We start from the raw sequence: 26,338 nt of genomic DNA on the forward strand, positions 1-26,338 counted from the left end.
TTCAAGCTTCTACATGGACGGCTCTTTACAATAGGCCCCGTTCACCTCCCAGTTTCACTCCCTGCTACTTGTATGATCTGGCCGCTCTGAACTATTTGTCTGTCATTCCCAGCACACAAGGTATTTTCATGCCTCTTTAATCAAAGTTTGCTCTTTGTCTGCCTGTGATGCTCTTCCCCACCATCACTGGTAAAATATATCCTCTCCGTTAAATGTCAAAGGTCTGGAATCTTTACCAAACACCTTCACAGCCCAAGCACAACTGTCTCCTCAGCATTCCGCGGCATGGACTAAGGGCCCAGTGGGCCCGGAGTCAAACTGGAATTCTGCCCCTTCCTATTGGTTCCATTTGGGGCAAGTTTCTTAATCTCTCTGTATCTGTCTTCTCTACAAAATAAGAACTCTTAGGATTATTATTACAACACCTCACAGGTGTGTTTTAGTTGCCCTAAATGCCCAAATCATATTATTACTATTACCGTATAAATTCCTTGACACACAGGAACCATATCATATATTCTTGTTTTAATTTCATCACCTAAAACAATGGCTGTTATACTTACAAAGTTAAATATTTTTAAATTAAACATAATTTATGTAAGAAAAGATGAGTAAACAGCAGTGTGAAACGAATAATAGCATTCTACCAGAGGTAGAGGGGTAGGAAGGAGAAAAATATGAGTGGACGAACAAAGATAGTAAATCCTTTTGACAGTAATTCAATCACTGTAATATAGAAACAGCCAGAAATATTTTTTTTTTAAGTTTTATTTATTTTTGAGAGAGAAATAGAGACAGTGTGAAAGGGGGAGGGTCAGAGAGAGAAGGAGAGACAGAATCCGAAACAGGCTCCAAGCGCTGAACTAGCTGTCAGCACAGAGCCCGATGTGGGGCTCGAGCCCACATACCGCAAGATCATGACCTGAGCCGAAGTCGGATGCTTAACCGACTGAGCCACCCAGGCGCCCCAGCCAGAAATAAATTCTAACAGTATCTCTCACGTAGCATCATGGTGAAAATGGTATCGTTCCATCAGGTTGGCAACACCTTTCAAAGAACTGCCAAAAGGCAGAATTACTGATATTACAAGTCTATACAATTTGGTACCAGAAGCTCTGTTGACTTCGTACACAGACATCTGACTTCTCCCAACTTTTATTCTGAAATATTTTAAATCCACAAAAAGTTAGAACAGCGCACCATGTACTTACACAGTTCACCCTTAAACAACGTGGGTCTGAACTGTGCGCATCAACTTATATGTGGGTTTTTTCTGATACAGCATAGTACTATAAATGTATTTTCTCTTCCTTACAATTTTATGAATGTCATTTTCTTTTCTCTAGCTTACTTCATTGTAAGAATACAGTATCTAGGGCCGCCTGGGTGGCTCAGTCGGTTCAACGTCCGACTTTGGCTCAGGTCATGATCTCATGGTTCGTGGGTTCGAGCCCCGCGTTGGGCTCTGTGCTGACAGCCAGCTCAGAGCCTGGAGCCTGTTTCAGATTCTGTATCTCCCTCTCTCTCTGACCCTCCCCTGCTCATGCTGTCTGTATCTCTCTCTCTCTCTCTCTCCCTCTCTCATAAATAAATAAAACATTTAAAAAAATTTTTTAAGAATACAGTATCTAACACATATGGCATTTAAAATATATGTTAATTGACTGTTCACATTATCTATAAGGCTTCCAGTCAACAGCAGGCTAGTAGTAATTAAGATTAGCGGGAGTCAAAAGTCCTGTGTGGATTTTGGACGGCACAAGGGGTCACACCCCTGCCCCCACTGTACAGTCAATGTCAACTGTAACCAGTGTGGTAGGCTTGGAGGGAGTGTGGACACCCTGTTCTTCACAATTCTATCCAGTGGTCTTACCACCCTCGATAACCCGTCTGAACAGATTCTGATTCTGGTGGCTCTACAATGATGTGGTGGGCTTTTTCTAGGACTCCTATATTATTAATTGCACTTTTCTGTTTAAAAATTTTTCCCTTGTAGCCCCTCCTCCCTTTGAAATTGCACTATGGTATAAAGAACTATTTTTTTCAAACGTTTATATATTTGTTTTGAGAGAGAGAACAAGAGCAAGAGTATGGAGGAGGGGCAGACAGAGAGAGAGAGAGAGAGAGAGAGAGAGAAGAGAGAGAGAGAGAGAATCCGAAGCAGGTTCTGCACTGTCAGTATAGAATCTGATGTGGGGCTCAAATTCACAAATTGTGCGATCATGACCTGAGCCGAAATCAGGAGTTGGAGGTTTAACCAACTGAGCCACCCAGGAGCTCCAAATATTTTATTCTATGTGTTACAATCCACTAACCTCATTTTTCTTTTGAAGCTCAAACTGTCCCAAATTTGGCAGGACAGCTTTTGCCGGGTTGGAGATTTGCCCCTTCACGTGGATCCTTTAGATATGCCCAGCTGGCACAAGATAATCAGGTTCACTTTATACTTTTTGTACCCCAAACCTAGATCAGCCACTTCTTTAAGAAACAGTGGTTCTTTTTAATGGGGACTGGTTTTCAAAAGCTAAAATCCGGGTCCTAGATGAGCTCATCATTGCAAATTGTTAAAATCATAGAGGAGACCCTCGTATAAGGAAATTCTATTCCCCTGAGAACGTTAAAACAACATCTATCCGAAGGAAAAGAGAGAGGTCTTTAACTCTACTCCATTACCTCCACTGACTACGAAAACCATCCACTGTTGAGCACTTTTCTTCCCATGAACTGTCTTCAGAAAAGGACTAAACTTCCACTTGAAGTTTGCAATCTGATGCCCCAAGGTGAGGTCCCCTCTGAGCCAGGACTGGCCCTCCTACTCGGGCAAGGAAAGGTGTAGGGAGGGATTAAAATGGGGACCAATGTCTTCTTTGCTGCTTCTCAATTTCCAGGAATCTCAGACTATACTTTTAACCCTACGCAGAACCAACTGAATGGTAAGTACTGGATGTGGTACTCCATGTGGTATTAACTTATCTCCTGTCCAGTCCAAGGCTCTTCCCACTATGAACATGATTAATAATCCCCACAGTAACAGCCCTACATATACACAATGCATGGATAGATATTAAATGGACTTCTCTCCTAGAATAAGAAATCTTGGAACTCTACTGAAGTCCAAATCTTCAGATGCTTTCTTGCCTCTCCTATTTGAGTATTAGGATGGGTGACTGAGGATAGGTGACTGGAGTCCCACACACCCAGACCTCACCAGCAGAGGTCAGGAGAGGACAAGATGTGCAAGGAGGAAAGAGCCCTGTTTAGATAGAAATAACGACCCTGGAAAGTCTATTGGTCAGGTATTTTGAGTAAGATTTCACACCACATAAAATTAAGATACAGTTTTTAATGATATGAATAGATTCCAATATTCCATAAGCTATGCAAAATATTGCATTACATAAAGAAATAGCTGAATTCATGAAAATTCATAGCTTTACATATCCTTTCCTCCTTATTAAAAACATCAATAAGCTCGAAGAAACAATATAATCCATTATTAACATTGCTCTCTGTCGAGTAAATATAATAAGTGTGATTGTTTATCTGTTTAAATGTCTGTTTGGGGGAATCCAAAGCACTCTGCAAATATCAACACTAATCCTCTTAAGAGAGACTGCCTACTACTACCCCTATTTTAAACAGAGAATTGTCTTATGTAAAATAATACTCGGGCAAAGCTGAAACTAAAACCACAATTACATGACTATGCATTAGGGTACGAGTCTTCGCAAATGGCAGTAAGTGCGTGCTTCAAGTGTATGCTTTGTAAAAGATTAATAAACACGTGCAGAATTCAGCACGGTACTATTTCCATTCATGTTATTCAACAGAGCCGTATGTGCACAATTTTTTATTAATTTCCGGGAAATTGCAGGGCTTGGCCGTTAGGACTAGGCAGTCACTGAAGAGTATCTGAACGGAACTTAAACCAGAAAAAATGAGGGGAATTCTGATAAACTAAAAGGAGTACAGTCCTAGACTGCTTGTTTACGTACGTCTAAAGTTCTCATTCCACTATCAAGAAACCAAATGTATAAAAGGCAGGTCACGCAATACAAGTGCAGTTTTATACAAAACTTGCACAAAAGGCAGAAACGGAATCTCCACAACAGCCTCAGAATCCTGCTTCTCTCTCCACAAAAGACTGGCAGATGAACAGAAAATTATATCTGATGTTAAACTATTAAGGTATGCACAGATTTTTTTAGTGACTTCCTATTAAACACTTTAAAGTAAATAACCAATTAATTCTAAGTCTGACTGCATTGGGTAGGTCTTTTATTGCACAGGCAAGACTGTGAAAATGTAAAAACAACCACCCTCAAGCATGCATCCTCCACTCGTCTCTGTCTTATAGGTTTTTTCCTTCGCTGCCACCTTCCTTGAATCATCTATAGTACCAGTTCCCAGACTTGTGGACTTTCTGTACCAAAAACTTATAAAAAAGAAAAAGAGAGACGGGGGCACTGAAGGCAGAAGTCTATACCAGGTTGCCAGATTTTATTTTGCCAATTATGGATATCTTTCGTTAAAAGATACCTTCCAATTCTTCTCTTACTAATTTCTCAAATAAAGGCCACTATAACATTCAGAAGTGTTGAAGTCACCATATTTATTGTTATAAAGCAGCCATTACATTGATTTGATGATCCATTTAGCCACCACTGACTCAGCATAGACTATATGCAATGTGCTGTGCTTTGGGGATACAGGAGTGAAGAAAGTAGATACCCCCCGCCCAAGATTACCTCCTAGTGAGCGAACAGACAAAACAAAGAAGCGAGTAACATATTTATAGACTGTGAAAGTGTTAAGTGTTAAAGAGAAAAATAAAGGAAGGAGGGGGATAATTAGCACGGGGGGGGGGGCGGGAGAGGGAGTTTGCAATTTTAGAGATCATGGCCAGGGAGGGTCTTATTCTGAAGGTGAATGTGACATCTGAGTAAACAGCAGAGGAAATGGAATGTGTCTTATAACTATGAGGGTAAAGGGGGAAGCACCTTGGGAGAAGAGGCAGACAAAGAAGGAATATGGTGGGCACGCTCTGGAACCACTAAGGAGGCCGGTGAGAAAGGAAGAGAAGGCACTAAAGATGAACAAGAGACTTAACAGAAACCAGGTCATAAAGGACATTGAAGGTCATTCTAAGGACTTACCCCTTTACTGTGGATACAACTGAAAGCCATTACAATGTTCCAATCAGAGTGTCACGATCTTACGTGACGGGCTCAATCTATCTCTTTTAGTGAACAGAAGGATCGTGGGGAGAGAGGGGGACAGCAGCAGAAGCAGGAAGATAGAAAGCTCCAGAAGAGATGTTAACAGTGGACACGGTGGCAAAAGTGGTTCTGTGGTAGTAAGTCATCAGGTTCTGTATCTATTTTAAAGGCAGAGCTCACAGAATTGCTAACAGATGAAATGTGGGATATGAACAAAAGAAAGTCAAAGATAACTTACAAGTTTTAGGCTGAACAACTCGAAGAGCAGAGCTCCCATTTACTAACATGGGGAAGTCTGTTGGCAGAGTACATTTAAAGAGAGTAATAGAAATTCCAGTTGGGACATCCATTAGACATCTAAGTGTAGACACTTAAATGTGTGTACCAGGGTACACAGCTCTAGGATCTGGGGAGCCAAGTCATCAACACACAGTTGGCATTAGAGCCAAAGACTAGATGAGATGACCAAGTTAAAAATACAGATAGGAAAGAAGTTCAAGGCCTGGGCCCAGGACACCTCAAAGTACAGAGATCAAGGAGATGAGAAGGTACAAGCAGAGGAAACAGGGCGAGCAGCCAGTGAGGAAAGAACGCGCGGAACGCAGGAGGGTCTGAGGGCCAGGAGGAGAGAACATGTCGGAATGGGACCGCAGCCTGCCGCTTCACACACCCTGGCAGATCAGGGCCAGCCTGCGGACAGACTGCTGTATCACAGCATGCAGGGAGTCAGAGAACCTAACATAGGCCAGGAGGAGGTGGGGATAAGGGCGGAGAGCTACAAACCTAACCTGACTGGAATGGATGCAAGAAGGAAATGCAGGAAAGAAATGGTGAAGAAAAAGACAAGACACCTCTGTCAAGAAGCATTGCTCGAAGAGCAAAAGAGAATCGGGGCAGCTCCAAGGAGGGAACGGGGCAAAGGAAGATTCATGGTCTTGCAGTGGTTGTTTTCTGAGAGAGATAAAACACTTCACATTGCTGGGAACCATCCAGCAGAAAGAGAAAGAATTCAGGAGTGAAAGAGGGAAGAAGAGCCCGAGTGATGTCCCTGAACAAGCAACAGTGACTAGACTCCACTGGAACAGATGAGGACAGGTGGGTAGGGGTGGCCGTGGAAGTCTGTGGATGTTCTCCTCTGACTGCTTCTATTTTCTAATAAGAAATGAACTGAGAGCAGAGGAGGTACTGGAAATCTGAGCAGGAAAGAATGTTCCAGTAGCTAAAATGGAGCAAAAATTCACTAAGAACAGCGTGATCTCTAGGCAGCATGAATGTTCAGCTGAAGTTAGCAACATGAATGTTCGGCTGACTTTAAAGTGAAACCAGCTGGCATAAGCTCTGAGTCTTTCCCCAGTTACACTGAGCCAGGCAGGAGCAGACACTGCAGAGGCAGAAAGCTGGCCTCAACGAGGCTGGACTTCAGTCCAGAGGAAGCAAGAGAGGCGAGGTGGGGAAAGGCGTGCGTGAGCGACTGTACTGACTAGAGCAGGGTTTCAGCTGGGAGGAGAGGGGAATGAAGACATGGGTGTAGGGAGGGATAATGTCACAGGGGTTCTAGGAGTGAGGTCCAAGGTCAGTGAAGTCAGAACCTAGACAAGAGAGTGGTTCCCCTTTCAAAGTGGACTGGAGGAATATATATATATATATATCTCAATGGCAATTTCGTCCACATCTTAAAGGTATGCTTCGTTTTTTGTACTTTCAGAAATTTTTGACTTTAGTAAGATTTTCTAAAGTATTTTTCAAATTCTCATTCCCATGTTTCACCTCCATTATCTGAAACAGCCTCCTTCCTCCATCAAACAAACGAACTGAAGATAATCCCAATAAATAGCCTGCCTTTCACTCTGCAATTCACTTTTTGGTACAGAAAAAAACAGAGAAGGGGAGGGAGACTCTGATGAACCTCAAAACACTCAATCTTGGGGCACCTGGGGGGCTCAGTCAGTTAAGCGTCCAACTTCAGCTTAGGTCATGATCACAAGATTCCTAAGTTCAAGCCCCATGTCGGGCTCTGTACTGACAGCTCAGAGCCTAGAGCCTGCTTTGGATTCTGTGTCTCCGTCCCTCTCTGCCCCTCCTCTGCTCGTACTCTGTCTCTCTCTCTCAAAAACATACATTAAAAATTTTTTAAAAACACTCAACCTCTAGTTCTGACACACACACGCCTATGGGACCAGCTCTCTGGTCAAGTATAATGAAGGAAGGTGCAAACACTAAGCTTAAAAAAGTGACACATTTACTACACATAAGATTTCTCTAAGTCCTTAAAAGCTAAAAGACTTACTTGAATAAAGCAAAGTTGTGTTGTTATTTGTAGGAAATTTGAGTACCGCCCCATGGAACGGTCTGTAACAGGAAACTGTGGGTCTAGAAGAGTGCTTTATTGGCCGCAGAGTGCCTGCGAATCGCGTCAGAAGCCTTCCACCAATGACCCACCGGAGCCCCTGCCAGGAGAGTCTGCCCTAAGAGACGGAGGCGGGCCCCGGAACAGTGCTCTGCAAGGGCTCTGCACTCCAAGCGTGAATGAGAACCGGACTGGGCCCTAGACTGCCTAGAATACAAGTCTCTGGTGACCGCTACCTTTCTTTTTTTCACAATCTATCAGAAGTTCCAAAACCTCCTAAAACTGTTTTACCGTTAATTACTTCCTTACTGTGGAATACTTTGGGTCAAATTCGAACAATGCCTGTAGTGTTTACATCTAACCCGGCACTCAAAATCGCAGAGGTGGTGGATTTTATCCCTCTGATAAACACAACTTGCTAAAGGCGACACATAAATAAATGTGGAGCTGGACTCACCCGTTCCATAGCCGCATTGTGATACGGGAGCTCCTCTTCGCTGCAAAGGAAGAAGAGTCTATGTGAAATCAAGGAAATCACAGGAACTTTTTATTATTTTCTTTTTAAGTTTATTTGAGAGAGAGAGCGTGTGTGCATGGGTGAGCAGGGACAGGGGAGGGAGAGAGAGACAGACAGACAGACAGAGACAGACAGACAGACAGGGAGGGAGAGAGAGAGAGAATGAATCCCAATCAGGCTCCGTACTGTTAGCACAGAGCCTAATGCAGTGCTTGAACCCATGAACTGTGGTATCATGACCTGAGCTGAAATCAAGTCAGACACTTACCCGACTGAGCCACCCAGGAACCCCCACAGTGAACTTTTTAAAAATTATATACCTATAGGGACCTATGACATACAACCCTTTATCTGTCATCATAAGAATGGATCAAGGTACATAAGCTTCCATTCTACCAAATTCAGTACAAAACAATCAGCTATTCTGTAAGTACAAGGTCCCCTATCTTTAAATCTCTAGACATACACTACCCAGGACAGTCATCTGTAGCCACATGTGGCTGCTGAATCTTAAATCTTAAATTCAAATTAAATAAAAGTAACAGTTCAGTTCCTCGGTCTCACTAGCCACACTGCAAGTGTGAGCCGGCCAGGTGGATAGAGGCTACTGTTGTGAGCAGTGTGTACAGGAAGAATGGTCCTAACCCTGCCAAACAGCCCTACTGGACAACACTCCCGCAGCCCAGGAGGCCAGGAACCTTCTTCCGTGAAGGTAACCATTGAAACCATTGAATATATTGGGCTTTGCAGACCATACTGCCTTTTTCATGACTATTAAACTCTGAGGTTGTACTGTGCAAGCACAAGCAATGTGAAGATGGCATGCAGTTTTATTCCCACAAAATGTTTACAGAAGCAGGTAGTGAGCTGAAGGTGGCCCACAGGCCATCATTTGCTAAGCCCTACTCTACACCACCTCCTCAACTCTTGGGCTCAAACCACAGCCTCTAACAAATGATCGCTTAAAAACAAATGTATAAGGAAACAAAACTATCTCCAATAGATTCATGAATTAAAAGGAAAAATCTAGGGGTGCCTGGGCAGCTCAGCTGGTGAAGTGTCTGACTTCAGCTCAGGTCATGATCTCACAGTTTGTGGGTTCCAGCCCTGTGTCAGGTTCTATGCTGATGGCTCAGAGCCTGGAGCCTGCTTTGGATTCTGTATCTCCCTCTCTCTCTGCCCCTCCCCCACTCATGCTCTCTCTCTCAAAAATAAATAAACATTAAAATTTTTTTAATAAAATGAAAAATCTAACTCTATGAATCAGGAAAGCTTCATTTGCCAAACCTTCAATAGGGATGAGTTTTAAATGTACAACAAAAGATCAAATTCATTTTTCTGATACTGTAATTCGATGATATCATCTCTAACCTAAAACATGCTAAGACTCTTGTATTAACTGCCGGAAACATAAAGACAATGCACTGTCTGTAACAAAGTTATGTGCTTTGAATTGCTACCTCAGTAGTACTGATATCTTGGCAATGATACACAGATTCCTGTCTTCGCTTCTCTTGAACCACATAATCCCATTTTTAAGAGTGCAACACATTAGTATTCAAGAGTCTAGTATTTTCAAAGGCACTCTTGCTACTCTGAAGAGTCCTTAGGTGAACCACAAACCAATGTATAGCAATGGAACTGGCAAAAAGTGTAATAGCCAAAGGAGATGTTAGATAGTCCAAACTCCTCATTTCAGAGATAAGAAAATGAGCATTTTCACTCAGTCACAGTCCCTCAGCCTAATATAGAGATGCTCAACACTATCTTCCTAACCCTGTGGGTTCAAATGAAAATGGACAAGATCTGGGGCGCCTGGGTGGCTTAGTTGGTTAAGCGTCCGACTTTCGCTTAGGTCATGATCTCGCGGTTCGTGGGTTCGAGCCCCGCGTCGGGCTCTGTGCTGGCTGCCAGCTCAGAGCCTGGAGCCTGTTTCAGTCTGTGACTCCCTCTCTCTCTGACCCTCCCCTGCTCACGCTGTCTCTCTCTCTCTCTCTCCTAGAAATAAATAAAACATTTAAAAAAAAAAAAAAGAAAAAGAAAATGGACAAGATCTTCAGATTGTGTAGGAGAAGATGAAGGAGAGGCTGAGAAACCAATTTTCAAGAAAAAAAAAAACCTGAGGAATTAATATAAAAGTCTTTTTTTTTTTTTTAATAAAAATGTAAAGTGTCCACTCACCCTTATGGAAGGTGACACCTTGGACTTTTTATACCTTTCACTGTGCTCACAGTCTGCATTTCCCTGCTTCCTACAGCCAGTGAGGCACGAAAGGCCCAGCACATGACTTCGGGTTTAAAAGCGCACCCATCCCTTCTTCGCTGGCTGGCAGAAGAGGGCTCATCAACACCTCAGGAACTTATCTCTTAAGTGCAGGGTCAGCAAGGACGTCCCGGGACAACAGGGACCCCCGGCACCCTTTGTGCACACCATGAATGGCGTTTCTGGAGACAGGAGGCTGCCCTGGGCAACGGCGGCTTCTCGTGCAGCGGATCAGCGCAGATCCTGATGACTGTTTATTTGAACTTTCCTGACTGCAGACGGAGGGCCAGCTCCAGCTGCCTCCCACAGGACAAGCTGTTTGCAGGTGCTGGGACAACTCTCTGTGGGTCTTCGACTTTGTGAGACAAGCCTCACAAACTTCGCTGTGCCTGTTCTCAACACTGAAGCGGAACCAAGTTTTGCACTTGTCTGTGGAACGGTGCTGACCGTCTATCGGCTCAGGCCACGTGGCCTGTGTTGGGCAAGTCCTACAGAACGTGCTGGTGAAGTTCAAGATGCGGCAGGACTGCTCTCCGCATCCCACTCCTTCTTCACATCAGACCCTACTACTGAAAACCCTGGGAGAGACAGATGCAGGAACGAATCTATATGTAACTGGAGGCGGCCGCAGGCAGACTCCACAGAGAGACAGACTTGGACTTGAATTTCCCTTCACCTCAAAGTTTTCCATCATCTCCATCTGCCGTGTCTCAACCCACCAGGATCCGGGTGCCTGTGCAGCACCTCCAGCGTATCCCCAGATACTCCTACTAGCCAAGCCTTTTTTCATATGCATTTTTAAAATTTATTCTTTAAACTTTTTTGAGATATAACTGACTATAACATTATATTAGTTTTAGGTGTACAACATAATGATTTTTTTAACTTAAAATTTTTTTTAATGTTTAGTTATTTTTGAGAGTGAGAGAAACAGACACAAGTGGGAGAGGGGCAGAGAGAGAAGGAGACACAGAATCTGAAGCAGGCTCCAAGGTCTGAGCTGTGAGCACAGAGCCCAGACGCGGGGCTCGAACTCACGCATAATGATCTGAATTATGTATATATACAAATTGATTACTATATTGAGTTAACATCCATTACCATACATAGTTATAAGTTTTTTGGCTTTTTTCCTTCTTATGAAAACTTTTAAGATCTATTCCCTTAGCAACTGTGAAATATGTAAGAGAGTATTATAACTATTGTCACCATTCTCTGCACTATGTTCCCAGGACTTACATACTTATAACTGAAAATTGGACTTTTGGTCACATTCACCCATTTTGCGTACCTCCCACAACCACCATCCCTGATCTGGCCTTTGGCAACCACCAACCTGTTTGTTTGTTTGTTTGTGTGTGTGTGTGTTTTAAAGTCCACATATAAATGATGACATATAGTATTTGTCTTTCTCTATCTGATTTATTTCACTTAGCATAATGTCCTCAAGGTCTATCCATGTCATCATAAATGGTAAAATTCCATTCTTTTTTGTGGCTGAATAAAATATGTGTGTGTGTGTGTGTGTGTGTGTGTGTGTGTGTGTACGTACATTTTCTTTTCCATTCACCCATCAACCCATCAATGGACATTGGGTTGTTTCCATGTTTTGACTATTGCAAATAATGTTGCAATGAACACAGGGGACAAAAATCCTTTTGAGATAGTGATTTTCCTTTGCATAAATAACCAGAAGTAGAACTGCTGGATCACATGTAGTTCTGTTTTTAATTTTTTGTGGAACCTCTGTCCTGTCTTCCACAATGGCTGCACCAACTTACATTCCTACAAGCAGTGCACAAGGCTCCCTTTATTTCCACATCCTTGCCAAAACATGTTATTTCTTGTCTTTTTGATACTAGCTATTCTAACTGCTGTGATCTCATTTCTCATTGTGATTTTGATTTGCATTTCCCTGGTGACTGGTGAGGTTAACCACCTTTTCATGTACCAGTTAGCCATTTGTATGTCTTCTTTGGGAAGACGTCTATTCAGGGACTTTGCCCATTACTTAACTGGACTGTTTTTTGCTACTGAGTGGTATAAGTTCTTTATATGTTTTTGGATATTAACCCCTTATCAGATACCTAATTTGAAAATACCTTCTCCCATCTGGTAGGTTGCCTTTTTATATGCTGTACAAAAGCTTTTGGGTTTGATGTAGTCCCATTTGTTTATTTTTGCTTCTGTTGCCTCTGCTGTTGGTATCAGATCCACAAAATCACAGCCAAGACCAATGTCAAGGGGCTTTGTGCCTATATTTTCTTCTAGGAGTTTTATGGTTTCAGGTCTTACATTCAAGCCTTTAATCCACTCATTCTGTTGCAAGTGGCTGCCCAGTTTTCCTTCTACCACTTACTGAAGACACTGGCCTTTCCCTATGGTAGTAAGTTAAAGGGGCATATATGCATAGGTTTCTTTCTGGACTCTCAAGTCTGTTCCAATGATCTATGTCTCTATTTTTATGCCTATACCATAATGTTTTGACTACTAGAGTTTCGTAATATAGTTTGAAATCATGAAGTGTGAGGCCTCCAGCTTTGTTCTTGTTTCTCAAGATTGCTTTAGTTACTTCAGTCTTCTGTGGCTCCACACACGTCTTAGGATTGTACGTGTACTATTTCTGTGAAACATGCCACTGGAACTTTGATAGGCAGTATACTGAATCTGTAGATAGCTTTGGTAAGTATGGATATTTTAACAAAATGAAATCTTCCAATCCATGAGTATGGAATTTCTTCCCCTTTCTTTGTGTCATCTTCCATCTCTTTCATCAATGTCTTATAGTTTTCAGAGTGTAAGTGTTTTCTCCTTGGTTAAACTGATTCCTAGATCTTTTATTTTTTTGATGCAGTTATAAACAGGATTATTTTCTTCTCTTTTTCATAGTTTTTACTAGTATATAAAAATACAACAGATTTTTATTTACTGATTTTGTATCCTGCAGCTTTACTGAATTCACTTATCAGTTTTAACAATTCTTTGGTAAAGTCTCAGGTTTTCTATATTTAAGATCACATCATCTGTAAATAGAGATAGCTTTACTTCTTCTGTTCCACTTTGGATGCCTTTTATTTCTCTTTCTTGCCTAACTGTTCTGGCTAGAACTTCTAGTACTATGTGAATGAAAGTGGCAAAAGTGGGCATCTCTGTCTTGTTTCTGATCTGGCAGGAAAAGTCTCAGCTTTTTATACCATCAGGTATAATGTTGGCTGTGGGTCTGTCATATATGTGACTTTATGATGAGGTCCATTCCCTCCATACCTGCTGAATGTTGAATTGTAAAAACATTCTTGAATTGTGAAAACAGTCTTGAAACTCCTCAGATAGATGAAAGAGAAAGAATGTGGTCAAGTTTTCCTCTATGGATTTCCCTGCATTACTACTCCATACCTAAAAATTTTATATGAAATCTGCTGTGTGTACAGCACTGATCTCCACAGAACTGTCCCTCCTCAAATCTCTGTGATGGCATGCAGTAATTCTCATAGCCTTTCAAGAACAAAGTAGGGAGGGGCTTGCTGCCTTACCAAAAGCGACACACAATGTCTAGAATACAGATGTAAGTCACTGCACCGGCCTCAGGCACAGTGGCTGACAGGAGGGCACTAAATGTATGAAAAAAGGGGGACCCCATGCTGCATGCATATATGCATCGTCACCTGGCACCTAAATATTCATCAAGTATAAGAAAGGAAAGACCAAAATCTGGATGAACGCAGGGTACTCCTTTGGGTCAGGAAACTACAGCCCCATGGATCAAATGTGGCCCACTGCCAGCTTTTGTAAATAAAGGTTCAATGGAACAATGCCATGCTCATTCATGTACTGTCTGTGATTGCTTTCATACTACAACAGTAAAGTCGAATAGTTAGGACAAAGATCATGTGGCCAAAAATATTTACTATCAGGCTCTTCATATAAAATGTATGCCTACCCCTACTTTAAAAAACAAAGGTTTGGGGACGCCTGGGTGGCTCAGTCAGTTGAGGGTCTGACTCTTGATATTAGCTCAGGTCATGGGATGGAGCCTGCGTCAGGCTGGGTGCGGAGGGTGGAGCCTACTTGGGATTCTCTCTCTCCCTTTCTATTTTCCCCTCCCCTCCTTGCCTGTGCTCTCTCTCCCTCTCCCCCAAAGTAAGTAAACAAACTTGAAAGCAAAACAAAGGAATGAAGTACACTGAAGTTGCCAAAAGAAAACCACCAAGCTGACAGCAAGAAGCTATGCCTCATAGAAATGCAGTAAGTGAAAACAACACAGTCATCTCTGGAAAGAAAGGGGACTTAACTGCATCTGTTTTCATCTGTTTTAAACTTGAAAGAATTATTAACAAGAGTATATGTGACTGTAATTTTTTAAAACCTCAGGTGGCATATTTCTGTGAGACAAACTTTCACTTGGAAACATAAAACCTGTTAAAATCGGTAAGTTGAATATATTGACTAAATTTTGTTTTGTAGTAAATTTTGTCTAAATTTAGATTTACTCTAATCAAAAGGATCAGGCGGGTAGAAAAGTTCTCAAGCTCTTGTCATCAAAACAGATGCCCTTTAAAAACAAAAACACCTTTATTTTGGTTTCCAAATATTTATGTAGTCCTAGTAAACTACAGACAATCCAGTAAACTTTAAAAATATACACAGTTTGAGGGGCGACTGGGTGACTCAGTCAGTTAAGCCTCCGACTTCGGCTCAGGTCATGATCTCACGGTTTGTGGGTTCGAGCCCCGCATCGGGCTCTGGGCTGACAGCTCAGAGCCTAGAGCCTGCTTCAGATTCAGTGTCTCCCTCTCTCTCTGACCCTCCCCTGCTCATGCTGTCTCATGCTGTCTCTCTCTCTCTCTCTCTCTCTCTCAGAAATAAATAAAACATTAAAATTTTTTTTTAAAAATATAGTTTGATTAGTTGAAAATCTAATGCTTGACATTAATTTTATCTTTATTTCTGATACAATTTCCTTCTATTAATAACTTATGACCTATAAGCTCTATCGTTACCCAAATTCCAAGCATTCTTCACTGAATGGACTAGCAGTGACTATTTTTGATACAAATGTTGAAAGTTCTCTAACTCTTTACTAAGCCTGACTTCCCCACTCTCCGGATGTCACCCTGTCATGAGCACTCAGGCCGGGGATAACCCCCCACCTCTGAAAACTGAACAAAGGCTTTGCTGTTGCAGCATCGAGCCAGGCTGGTTTGGCAACAGTTTTTATATTTATTGTGAAATCTGTTATAAAACCAAGTCAGTCCTATACTGTATTTGTGAATACTGTTGCCTTCTGCACATATCATAACAAGTAATTTCAGTCACTAAACTGTAATTAGATATGAAGTCAGCAGCCTTCAAAGAAGATTACAAAGTGACTTCTGGCCATTGTATGGTATTGACACTGACACTTAAAACCCAATTTCACTGTAGAACCAATCAAAAACTGCAAAGAACTAAAACAGCAGAAAGAAATGCTCTTTGATCAAGGTGTGACAGAACGCAGTGTCTAAACGCCTAGGCCAAAAGACTTCATTCAATGGTGCAAAAAGCTTCAGGCTACAGTGATAAGCAATGAAAACCACCAGCAGCAACCTCTAGAGAAAGTGTCATACTTAAATTAGGCACTGTAACAAACGATCTATGACTTTGGTGAAATTTAATGAAGCTTAACACTACACTAAAGTCCATTTCTATGCTTCATCATTTTCATTTGCGCTGGATGCTCCAAAACTGCATCATAGCATAAATTAAGAAGTGGGTGTGACCGTATGGGAACCAGCCGGCTTCGTTTTCAAAGGAGTGGTGAGCTCAGCCATCTGACTACACCTTCACACAGGTGATCGCTTTCAATGGTGTCCTCCTTAGCCCCTCTTTTTCCCCTTTCAATTTTCTTTCCCGGCATTTCAAGACACTTCTGTGTTTCTCTTACTGAAAACGCAGGAGGTTAGTAAGAAGCAGTAGAGACACAGAAGTCCAGGGCGCGGGCCCTGTGAGGCTACATGTCTCAGCGGACACCTACTGTCAACACAAGGTGGGCCAGCTGGCTGACTTCTTCCTGCTTCAGTTTCATCTAAAAAAAAGATAAAAAGAGTGCCTATCCCAAGGAGTTTTGGGGAGGAATGAAAGAGTTATCCATGTAAAGGGCTTAGAATAGTGCCTGGCAAACAGTAAGTGCTTAAGGAACACTGGCTAATGTTATTAAGATAAATTATTGATTGACTAAATATGTTGTTTCAAGCAATGTGAAAAGAGATTTTAAGTAATTACTAGATCCTTTTGGAATGCACAGTTTTATCATATGTGGTCTGTATTATATTAGACCATTTTATGATACAAACATCTCTTAAAGTGGTTCACTCTCAATGTACAATCACTTGAGGAGGTCAAAATCAGCTGAGTTACACTGCACCTTCTGAGTCAAAATCTGGATCAAAATCTGAATCAAAAACAGAGCCCAGAAATTTATTTATTTTTAATTTCCAGCTGATTCTAATGTGCAGGCAATTTGGGGACCTACTGATCCTGACAGGGCTAAATGTTCAAATTATCCTTTAAAACTTCATTCACCTACCTCAGATCTGCACACTAACCCACACAAACATGCAATCATTTCCTGCCACATTTGTGGCTAAGTTTGATTTATTTAAAAATATAGTGGAAGTGGGGGTTTAATTTAAGAAAAGTATTTCATCATAGTTAAAACAGTGCTCTGGTGGTCTGTTGAAGTTCAAAGTCTTCTAATTATAACTACTCAGGAGAACACTCTGGTTATGCTAATGCCATTAGGTATAATAATAACACCTTATATTTGTCCACATCTTTATATAGTATTCTATCATTTCATTTCTTTTTTATTTTTTTTAATGTTTGTTTATTTCTGAGACAGAGAGAGACAGAGCATGAGCAGGGGAGGGGCAGAGAGAGAGAAAGGCAGACACAGAATCTAAAGCAGGCTCTGAGCTGTCAGCACAGAGCCTGACATGAGGCTCAAACCCACCAACCTGAGTACACTAGGTACGTAGGGCAGCTACTGATTCTGCTTTACAGATGAGGCACCAAAGTGTTATCTGAGACCAGCAAAGCCACAAGAAAGGGCACATTCTCCGACTCCCAGACTGTTCTGTTAGTTTGTTTGCTTGTTCCACCCAAAGGAAAACATGATACAAAAACTACTTTGTAAATGCAAAAAAACTCAACAGAAGGAGAAAACAAAGTGTGAGTGCTACAGGTCGCTGCTATGAACTATTGGGAGATTACATTTTTCCCTTCAAAACGTAATCATGTATCATAAAATTTAAAACCCTGGCTTCTTCCTATTTATAATAAATAGAGTGGAAAAAAAATAGCTGAACGAGAAATTAATCACGAGACTGGATGGAACCAAACAAATGGTGGAGATGAAGAGAAGTCTCCCTCAACAATGCCAGACCAGACCAGGCAGGTTCTCCTCATTAGCAAGATCCTTCCAGGAGTCAAAACCTCTTCAGCCCCTTGACTTTATAGTAGTCTAGACCTCCCTCAACTCTTTATATAACATACTCAGGATAAATGGAATTAATTTTGAGAAGCAATAACACGAGACATTTATAACTATAGGAAAGATCAACAGCATTTCTTTTCATTGCTCATATTTAGGCTGCATAACACTAAAGTTCTAATTGCTAATTATTTTTAAAATGCATTTACATAAAATGAAATGTTTTGCAATTATTCTTGAAATACAAAGTGTTATTCATTTCCATTTAATTCTGCTAAATTATTAATACAACTCATTTATTGCACTTTATGTTCCTACTAAAATACAACAAGTATTAAAAATTGTATTCTTAACTATAGTTCAATTTTAATCACAGAGGTTAAAAATGCTAGGAATTTAATAACAAAAAGCACATTGCAGGACCAGTCCTGGAATCTTCCTCATAGCGTGCTATTAAAAATAAAGACAACCAATATAATAGGTCACCACAGAAACACTGTAATAAAAAAGTTAACTTTCAATCGATACAACTTACTGTAAAAAGCCAAATCTGTCCGTGACTTTGTAAACAAGGTAATCAGCATCCTCCCAAGGTTCAATCTCTGCACCTTCTCGTCCCTGTAATAGGGGACAAAGAAGGGCATTATGGGAACTTATAAAACTGAATAATTACTCAGAATAAAAAGGCCACAAGAGTTATTTTTTATGAATTAATAGTAAGAGCTAGAAATGAGGCATTATCAACCTAAATTAACTGTAGAAAACACACTACTTCTGGCAATACAGTCACTGCTTCCTAGGTACAGGCTTCAAAAGTCCTACAGGTCAGCAACAGCTGACACCCGCCTAAGCCCTGACATCAGACTTGGGTTCCTGTGAGAAGCCAACTGGGGAAGAGGGAGCAACAAACGGTAAGAAAGCCACTCAGGAAGGAGCTGCCACACTTTAATGTTTCTGAATAAAGCTGTCTTATGGGGCGCCTGGGTGGCTTAGTCGGTTAAGCGTCCGACTTTCGCTTAGGTCATGATCTCGCGGTTAGTGGGTTCGAGCCCCGCATCGGGCTCTGTGCTGACTGCCAGCTCAGAACCTGGAGCCTGTTTCAGTCTGTGACACCCTCTCTCTCTGACCCTCCCCTGCTCACGCTGTCTCTCTCTCTCTCTCTCCTAGAAATAAATAAAAATATTAAAAAAAAAAAAAAAAAAAAAGCTGTCTTAGAAAAAAACTTTTTTGCCTTCTTAAGCTCTCTACCTTGTCTCTCTACTTCTGTACTTCACAGCTACATCAGCCTGGACACGATGCTTGCCAAGGCCAAAAATGATCTTCCATTGGCCAGTCCAGTGGACACTGCTCGGTGTCGCTCACTCAACCTCCATGACACTGGCCTCTCTGGGTTCTCCTCATACCACCCAACTCTTCTTTTGATGGGTCTTCATGGGTCCCTCTGTGCCCAGAGCTCTGCCCTCAGCCCACTGCTCTTCTCGCTGTCCCTCTGAGGCTGTGAACTACCAATGATTAGCAGGAGCCCCAAACGTCTACACCAACCCTCACATTTCAGACTCAACACCCAACTGTCTTGGGGATCCCTCTATCTGCATGTATTTTATCAATGACGGCACAATGGCCAGCCCAGTCACTAAGTGTTAACTGCGGGGGAGAAAATGCGTGCAAGCGTGAATGAGTGACAGTTCCACTGATTTTAAGTTAGTTAAGCAGTTAAATAAATTAATTAGGTTTTTCATAGATTCCACTAAAACCTATTCACAATAGTGGGAATTTATGTCTGATGTTCCAAACAACCAATTTAAAGACGAACTCTGAGCACACCGCCTGTATGCCTCCCTGGGGGCAGGGCACAATCCAGATGGCTTTCTATAATTTCACGTGCCTGGTATTCTCACAAATAATCAAAAGTAACAGATACGAAAGTACATGCAAGTGACACAAATATAAAACATGACATTTATAAATCACTGCCTACAACCCATTACAGACCTCAAGAGGTAAAGTAATAATGAGGAGACACATAAACTATCAACAACTGTGATTTTCGAAGGCATCAAAAACCAGATTTCATAACTAACATAGAGATAAAATGCTAATGGAGATTATATATAATGCTTAAGTTCAAATTTTCAAATCCATGTTAAAATTTTAATAGCATATATAAATTATAAATAAAATGGATATTTAATTTTATATACTAACATATTCAAATATTTATTGAATACCTAGCAGGAGTCAGAAACTGTTCCAGATATTTAGAATACAAGAGAAAGTCAAACAAAAGATATTCTTACCCTCAGTTTACATTCTAGGAGTGAGAGCAGACAAAAAACAAAAGAAGTATAATATAAAGAATGCTAAGGTGAGTGCTGTGGTGAAAGAGAAAGAAGAGAACAGGAATCCAGAGAGCTTGGGGGTGGGGGGTGGTATTAAACAATGTGGTCAGAGAAGATCTCACTAAGAAGGTAACATCTGAGTAAAAATCTGAAAAAGGTGAGGCAAACTGCATGAGACTATCTCATTAGTATACAATATTCTAGGCAGAAAAAAACAGGCAGTGCAAAGGCCCAGAGGCAGCAGCAAGCCCGGTGTGTTGCAAGAACACAACAGACCAGGGTGGCTGGAGCAGAAGGAAAAAGAAAAAATATGGAAATGAAGTCAGAGAAAAAAGATGACTTACTTCAAATGTCACATGAAGTAAATACACTGCTTCTGTAATTTAAGCTCTCCAAAAACCAAATCCATTTCTATTTATATGTTTATTCTAATAAAACTGACAAAGAGTAAATCTGAATACTTACTCTGTCATATTTAGCAACTATTTCAGCTCGCTCCTGGGCAAGTTTGAGGGCTACATCCTGGTCCGAGTCTGTGGAGAGATCAAATTTAGATGAACCACCATTTAAAAAAAACATAAAAAACTAAGATAAAACAAAAATTAAATGATAAACCAATATTGCCTGAAAGGACAAACTAGCAAAATAAAATAAACATAAAAGGCTGAGTTAATTATCTATAACTACAACTTTGAAAGATCAACACATCTACCATTTCAATAGTATATATGATATTCAAAAGAAAGCAAATTTGTTAACATAGCATTAACTTAGAGGAGATGATAAATCTTATCCCTTAAGAACCAATTTTGGATCTAATTTCAGAGGAACAAGTGTTAAAGTAGAAACAAATCAAAAGCTCGGAGTTTTCAGATGAAACCCATCTGGGTGTATGATGAGAAGAACAGTCAAGAAGGCTTTTACAAATGGAGGTAATCTGTCCACAAAATAAACCAGTGTAAGATATACTTCAGGAGTTAGAAAAATTTTTTCTCCCACATGATGAAAATAATCACTCCTTCATTTGGCCCCTGAGGCCTCATCAAATGCCCCAATTACTATGCTAATCACCAATTTTACCACATACATCCCTTTCTTTCTTACCACCACCAGGTATCTCTGAAAAACACAAATCTGACAAGAGCGGTAGAGATCATAACATGAAATAGTATGCATATGATGACACATCCCAAGCACCATAAAGAAAAACAAAAGACCAGTGACAGACTGTATCAAAGGCACCTCTTATCAAGAAGAAAAAGACCAGCATTCCACTGGAAATGTGGGCAATGGCCATGAGCATGAAAGTCACAAGAGTAACAACAGCAGCCACACCCGTATCTGTGCTCTCTCTAACCCCCTGGCAGATAGTAAGATAGCGCCCGGCAGAGATACTGTGAAGGGTTCTTTACATGCCTTACCACGTGTATGTCTCACAATGACACCCTACCACAGGTATCGCATGAGTTCTATCACACAGATGCAAAAACAAGGCCTAGAGATATTAGCCAACTTGTCTAAGGTCACAAAACTAGTAAAGAGCAAAACTGGGACTCAAGTCTGGACAGTCTTAGACTCCATAGCCCGTAATTTTAAGGATTATTTTATAAAAATGACTACTAAAGACACAGGAAAGATAAAAAAAACAATACAGACACAAGAAAGGACTTCCAGTGAAAGATGACAGAACACACACTTTCATATCCATTCCTCTGGAAAGGTACTCAAATGACTATACAGGGATTTTTTAAACCCCCTCCCTTCAAGGCCCAGCAAATGGTGCTCCTGAGAAGAGGGAAGTGGAGGCGGAGGGGATTAGGCCTGGAAAGCTGATGAAAGGAGTCAATTCCCTGAGACGGAAGGGATGTGCATGTGAACAGTGTGGGTCAGGTGTGGGGAAGAAGACCATGTTCGCCCTCCACAGCAGGAAACCACAGGTGCTGCCTGCGACTTCGGAAGCCGGAAGCGGCAATCTAGGCACGCTCTCTAGCTCTATGGGAGAACACTGAAAACCAAGCCGCCCAGGGAGAGGAAGGTGGTCACCTCTGTGGGGTGGGCTGTGGGGAGGGAGGAGGATGGAAGTCAGCTATTTTTCAAAATAAGTCGTACAGACTGCTGAATCTTTAAACCAAGTATAGTTCTGATAAAAATAAAATCTAAATTTAAAAGCCGAAGCAGGGGGAGAAAAATAAACTTATCACAAACTAACGAAATACAAGTTTTAAAATATCTTTGTACTTATCTCAGACTGACTAAAAAATGCACTGATGTTACTCAATGTTGACAAGAGTGTGGGGAAATCTGCAGCAGCTTACTCTGGGGGAGACTTATCTTTCTGGAAAGCAATTTGATATGTCCCCAGAATCTTAAAAACAGGAGTGTCCTTTACCTAACAATTCCACCTCTGGGGGTTTAGGCCAATGAGATCATCAGTATAATAGAAAAAATTGGAATAATGGTAAATTGTCAATTTTTAAGTTTACTTGGGAAAAAATTGTTTATGTCACTGCTTTTCTCAGACTGCCAATATACTCTCCTTTGGGGCAAATGTGAATAAATAATAGAACGGTTCAATAAAATAACGAAAATGCAGACTAGATCTTCACAGGGAACTAATGCAGTCAGAAGTCAGGGATATCAACTCAGTTATATATTCATTACCCTGGTCTAGACTTAGGACTTCTTTCAATTCCTTTTCCCTCTTCGGTTGCCCAGCTTTACAACATTACACTCACATTTCTACAAAAGGGTAGGGAAAGCAAATTAAGGAAATTAAACTCAAACTAGGAAAGCTGACTACTAACTAAACTCCACTTCCATTATCAGAACAACTAAGCATGAGTATCTACGGCGATCAGGCCAGGCTCTCTCTGGATGTGTGCTATATATCAGACCTTCACTGCTGCTTCAGTTATGGGAGTCTCAACCCTATTTCCTACTTAACAATGAAAGGCTTAAAAATATGAAGGCAAGAACTGAAAACAATACAGAGTTGAGAAGATGCAAAGTATCCCAAGAAAGCACCATTGTGGCGAACAGTAAAATATAAAGCTTTCCAGGGATCGTCTCCAATCTAGAGGTTTCCAAAAGAGTAAAAATCTAACCATGTGATAGAGGTCATACTGAAACTGGATGAACTTGTATCCTAATTTCAGGAGAGAGAAATCATGCACTTTAACATGATTAGAGTAGTTGACTTGGCTCTCAATCAGATAAAGTAAGTTCTTAATCTTTCAATTCCTTTAGAACTGTCTTATCCTTGTATTTCCCTGTGGAGACAAAATTTTGTAAAGCTGACAAATGTGTTCTAAAAAAAGCGTGAATTTAAAGTCATACTAATTTTATAAAATATAGCCAAACCTGCTTCCTAGAAGAGACTAAATGTAAATGCCAATTGTTCCCAACATGGAGTGCAAAGACATTACTTAATAATCCACACATCGAGGCAACCATCTTTAGAGCAAGTCATCTCCCTCTGCAGAATTCACTAAAGTTAAATTATGTATTATAGTGTCTGATCTATAGGTGAGAAGTTTATGAAGAATTGCATTACAATCCTCCCTTTGGTTTCATTCTGAAAGCTTATTTAGAAATTCCACTGCAAGAACAAAGAGTTTGCCCTAAAACGTTGAAGACAAAGGGTTATCAACAGCTGTCTTGTGTCTGTGTGCAAGTGTGCACAAAGTTCCAGACACCTATTAAACAGTGACAGTCGTGTTTCTCGGCACTTACATCACATGTCATTATTAAATTTAAAAAAATCTCTATTGCATTATTCAAGCCAAATGAAATCAAATTCTTTTTACTGACTTCACATCTAACGCAAGAATGTTTCAAAGTAAAAGAGGCATATTTTAAGTAATAAAACTCGAGAGCCATTGGACTAAATACTCAAGTATACAGGAAAACATATCTGGGCACAGATTTATGGAAGGTAAGGACAGCTAGCGCATCTTATGAAGCATTTCAAAATCTGACAACTATAACACTTCCAGAAGACTTCTAACTCCCTCTAAACACAAGAACTTTTAAGAATCAGGCATCCTCCTGAATGACATTTTTTTTAAAGTAAGTCCTGTAGCTTAGTATTACTCCATTAACCACACATTGTAATGAACAAGTCATTCTCACTTATTAAATTTCAAATTCGGTCCAATAAAACAAAATTCACATTCTTCCTAGTGTACATTCTGACAGATGAACATTGTATACAAATCCCGTATTTCACTTTAAGAAGTACTTTACCATTTGTTAGACAGTTAGTCTGGCCTTGGGAATTAACGGCAGCTTCAGTCCTCATAGATTAAACTTATCTACTCCAAGAGTCCATTTTTATTTTATAGTTTGCAAGCACACCAGGCATGTTAGGTGGTGCCTCACACATTCTTGCAACAAACTGAAACAGAAAAGTGGAAGGCAGCTCTACTTTAAACTATTTGTGAAACAAGCACATGAAAGAAAACATTTCTAAGGGAGAAGAAAAGGCCTTTGTGTGGCGACACGGACTCCAGATATTCAAACAAAGATGATGCTTGTTGAGGGTAAAAACATGTCTTTCAGGCCAGATCCCAAGTATGAGCCGCAGCGGCCTACACCCGGCATTTCCATCTGACAACAAACAGGGGCTTGAGACAAGCCGCCTCAGAACACGCCTTCACCTCCTGCTGCAAAGTCAGCCACATGCGTACTACTTGTCATAAAATTTGTCATGAAGCAACAAAGAACATTTTTATGGAAAAAATTACACTAAAGCTAAGTGGGAATGTTCCCCTCAAATACATGTCATGTCTTAACATTATTTTCAGTGTGAAAACGTCAACCCCTCTTTCAGACGCTAAGTGAATACATGCTAAATCTTGGAAGGTTTTGGAAAGTTTTAACACACTACACATATACAAGTGAAACAAATATTTGGGGAAACAACGTGTATAACTACTGTAGGACAGCTCTGTGAAATTTTCTCTTCTATTCTTATTCCTTCTTACTCCTCTTCAGGGACCTACAATCCGGAAACCACTTTGCAAATGTTAACAGTCATCTTGGAGGCTGCTTGTGGACGTTAATCACACTTAACCAGATACTTAACACATTAAGTTCAAGCCAGTTGTAGTATTTACTATAAGTGAAAGATCTCAGAAGCTTAGAGAGAGGGAAAAATTTCAAGTTCTATACCGAGGAATAAGAATCAGACTGGTGTCAAACTTCTTTTCAGCTAAAAGATAATGAAACTCTATTTCCAGAGTTCTAAGGAAAAAAAGGATCATGAACGTAGAATTCTATACCAAGCCCAACTGTGAATGAACCATAGAGAAAAACTAAAAACATTTTTTGCTATATCAGGTGTGCTAAAGTTCAAAAATGGCCCACACCACCTAGAAGATGCCCACATCCTCATCTCTGGAGCCTGTGAATGGACCTTATATGACAAAACGTATTTGCAGATGTAATAAGTTAGGATCTTGAAATGGGAGATTATCCCAGATCATGCAGATGGGCCTAATGGAATCATATAAGGCACCTTATAAAAATTTTTTAATGTTTATTTATTTTTGAGACAGACAGAGTGTGAGCATGGGAGAGACAAAAAGAGAGGGAGACACAGAATCAGAAGCAGGCTCCAGGCTGTGAGCTGTCAGCACAGAGCCCGACGTGGGGCTTGAACTCATGGACCACGAGATCATGACCTGAACCGAAGTCGGATGCTTCATTGACTGAGCCACCCAGGCGCCCCAAAGGGAAACAAGAAAGTGTGACAATGGAAGGGGTTCGAATGCTGTGAGGAAGGAAGGGGTTGGCAGGCAAAGAACAAAGGTGGTCTCCAGAAGTCAGAACTGGCTAAGAAACAGCTCCAGAAGGCACCAGCTAGGCTGACATGTTGTCTATGGCCCAGTGAAACTGAGCTCAGACTCTGGTCTCCAGAAATGTCAAAGAATAAATCCATGCTGTTTTAAGCCACTAAGTTTGTGGTAATTTGTTAAAGCAGTGATAGCAAACCAATACATGATTCAAAGTTCACTGCCTGCCCAATGTTTCTTTTAAAAAGAATGTGAGAATACATTACAGAAAAACAAGACAACAACAATAAAAAGAACGACAAAGACTCTCTCCTTTTCCAGACTTCAGTCAGGCTCCTCCTACCCTCACCCTGCCTTCCGCCTGCCCAGCCAGAGCAAGAATCCTGCTAAG

General features: G+C 40.8%; 1 protein-coding gene across 2 annotated transcripts in view; it reads right to left on the minus strand.

Annotated features, from left to right (window-relative positions):
* Positions 1–26,338, minus strand: part of USP6NL (USP6 N-terminal like) — a 177,284-nt gene that overhangs the window by 58,357 nt on the left and 92,589 nt on the right. For both annotated transcript variants that reach the window (XM_039246017.1, XM_039246016.1), the window contains exons 3-5: positions 20,618–20,685; positions 18,349–18,431; positions 8,024–8,063 (exon numbers count right to left, since the gene is read on the minus strand). In XM_039246017.1, coding sequence (XP_039101948.1) covers positions 8,024–8,063; positions 18,349–18,431; positions 20,618–20,685 — 191 coding nt within the window. The remainder of the gene's footprint in view (positions 1–8,023; positions 8,064–18,348; positions 18,432–20,617; positions 20,686–26,338) is intronic.

The sequence above is a fragment of the Hyaena hyaena genome, unplaced genomic scaffold (assembly GCF_003009895.1).
Source record: "Hyaena hyaena isolate Hyena2069 unplaced genomic scaffold, ASM300989v1 scaffold_276, whole genome shotgun sequence".
NCBI lineage: Eukaryota > Metazoa > Chordata > Mammalia > Carnivora > Hyaenidae > Hyaena > Hyaena hyaena.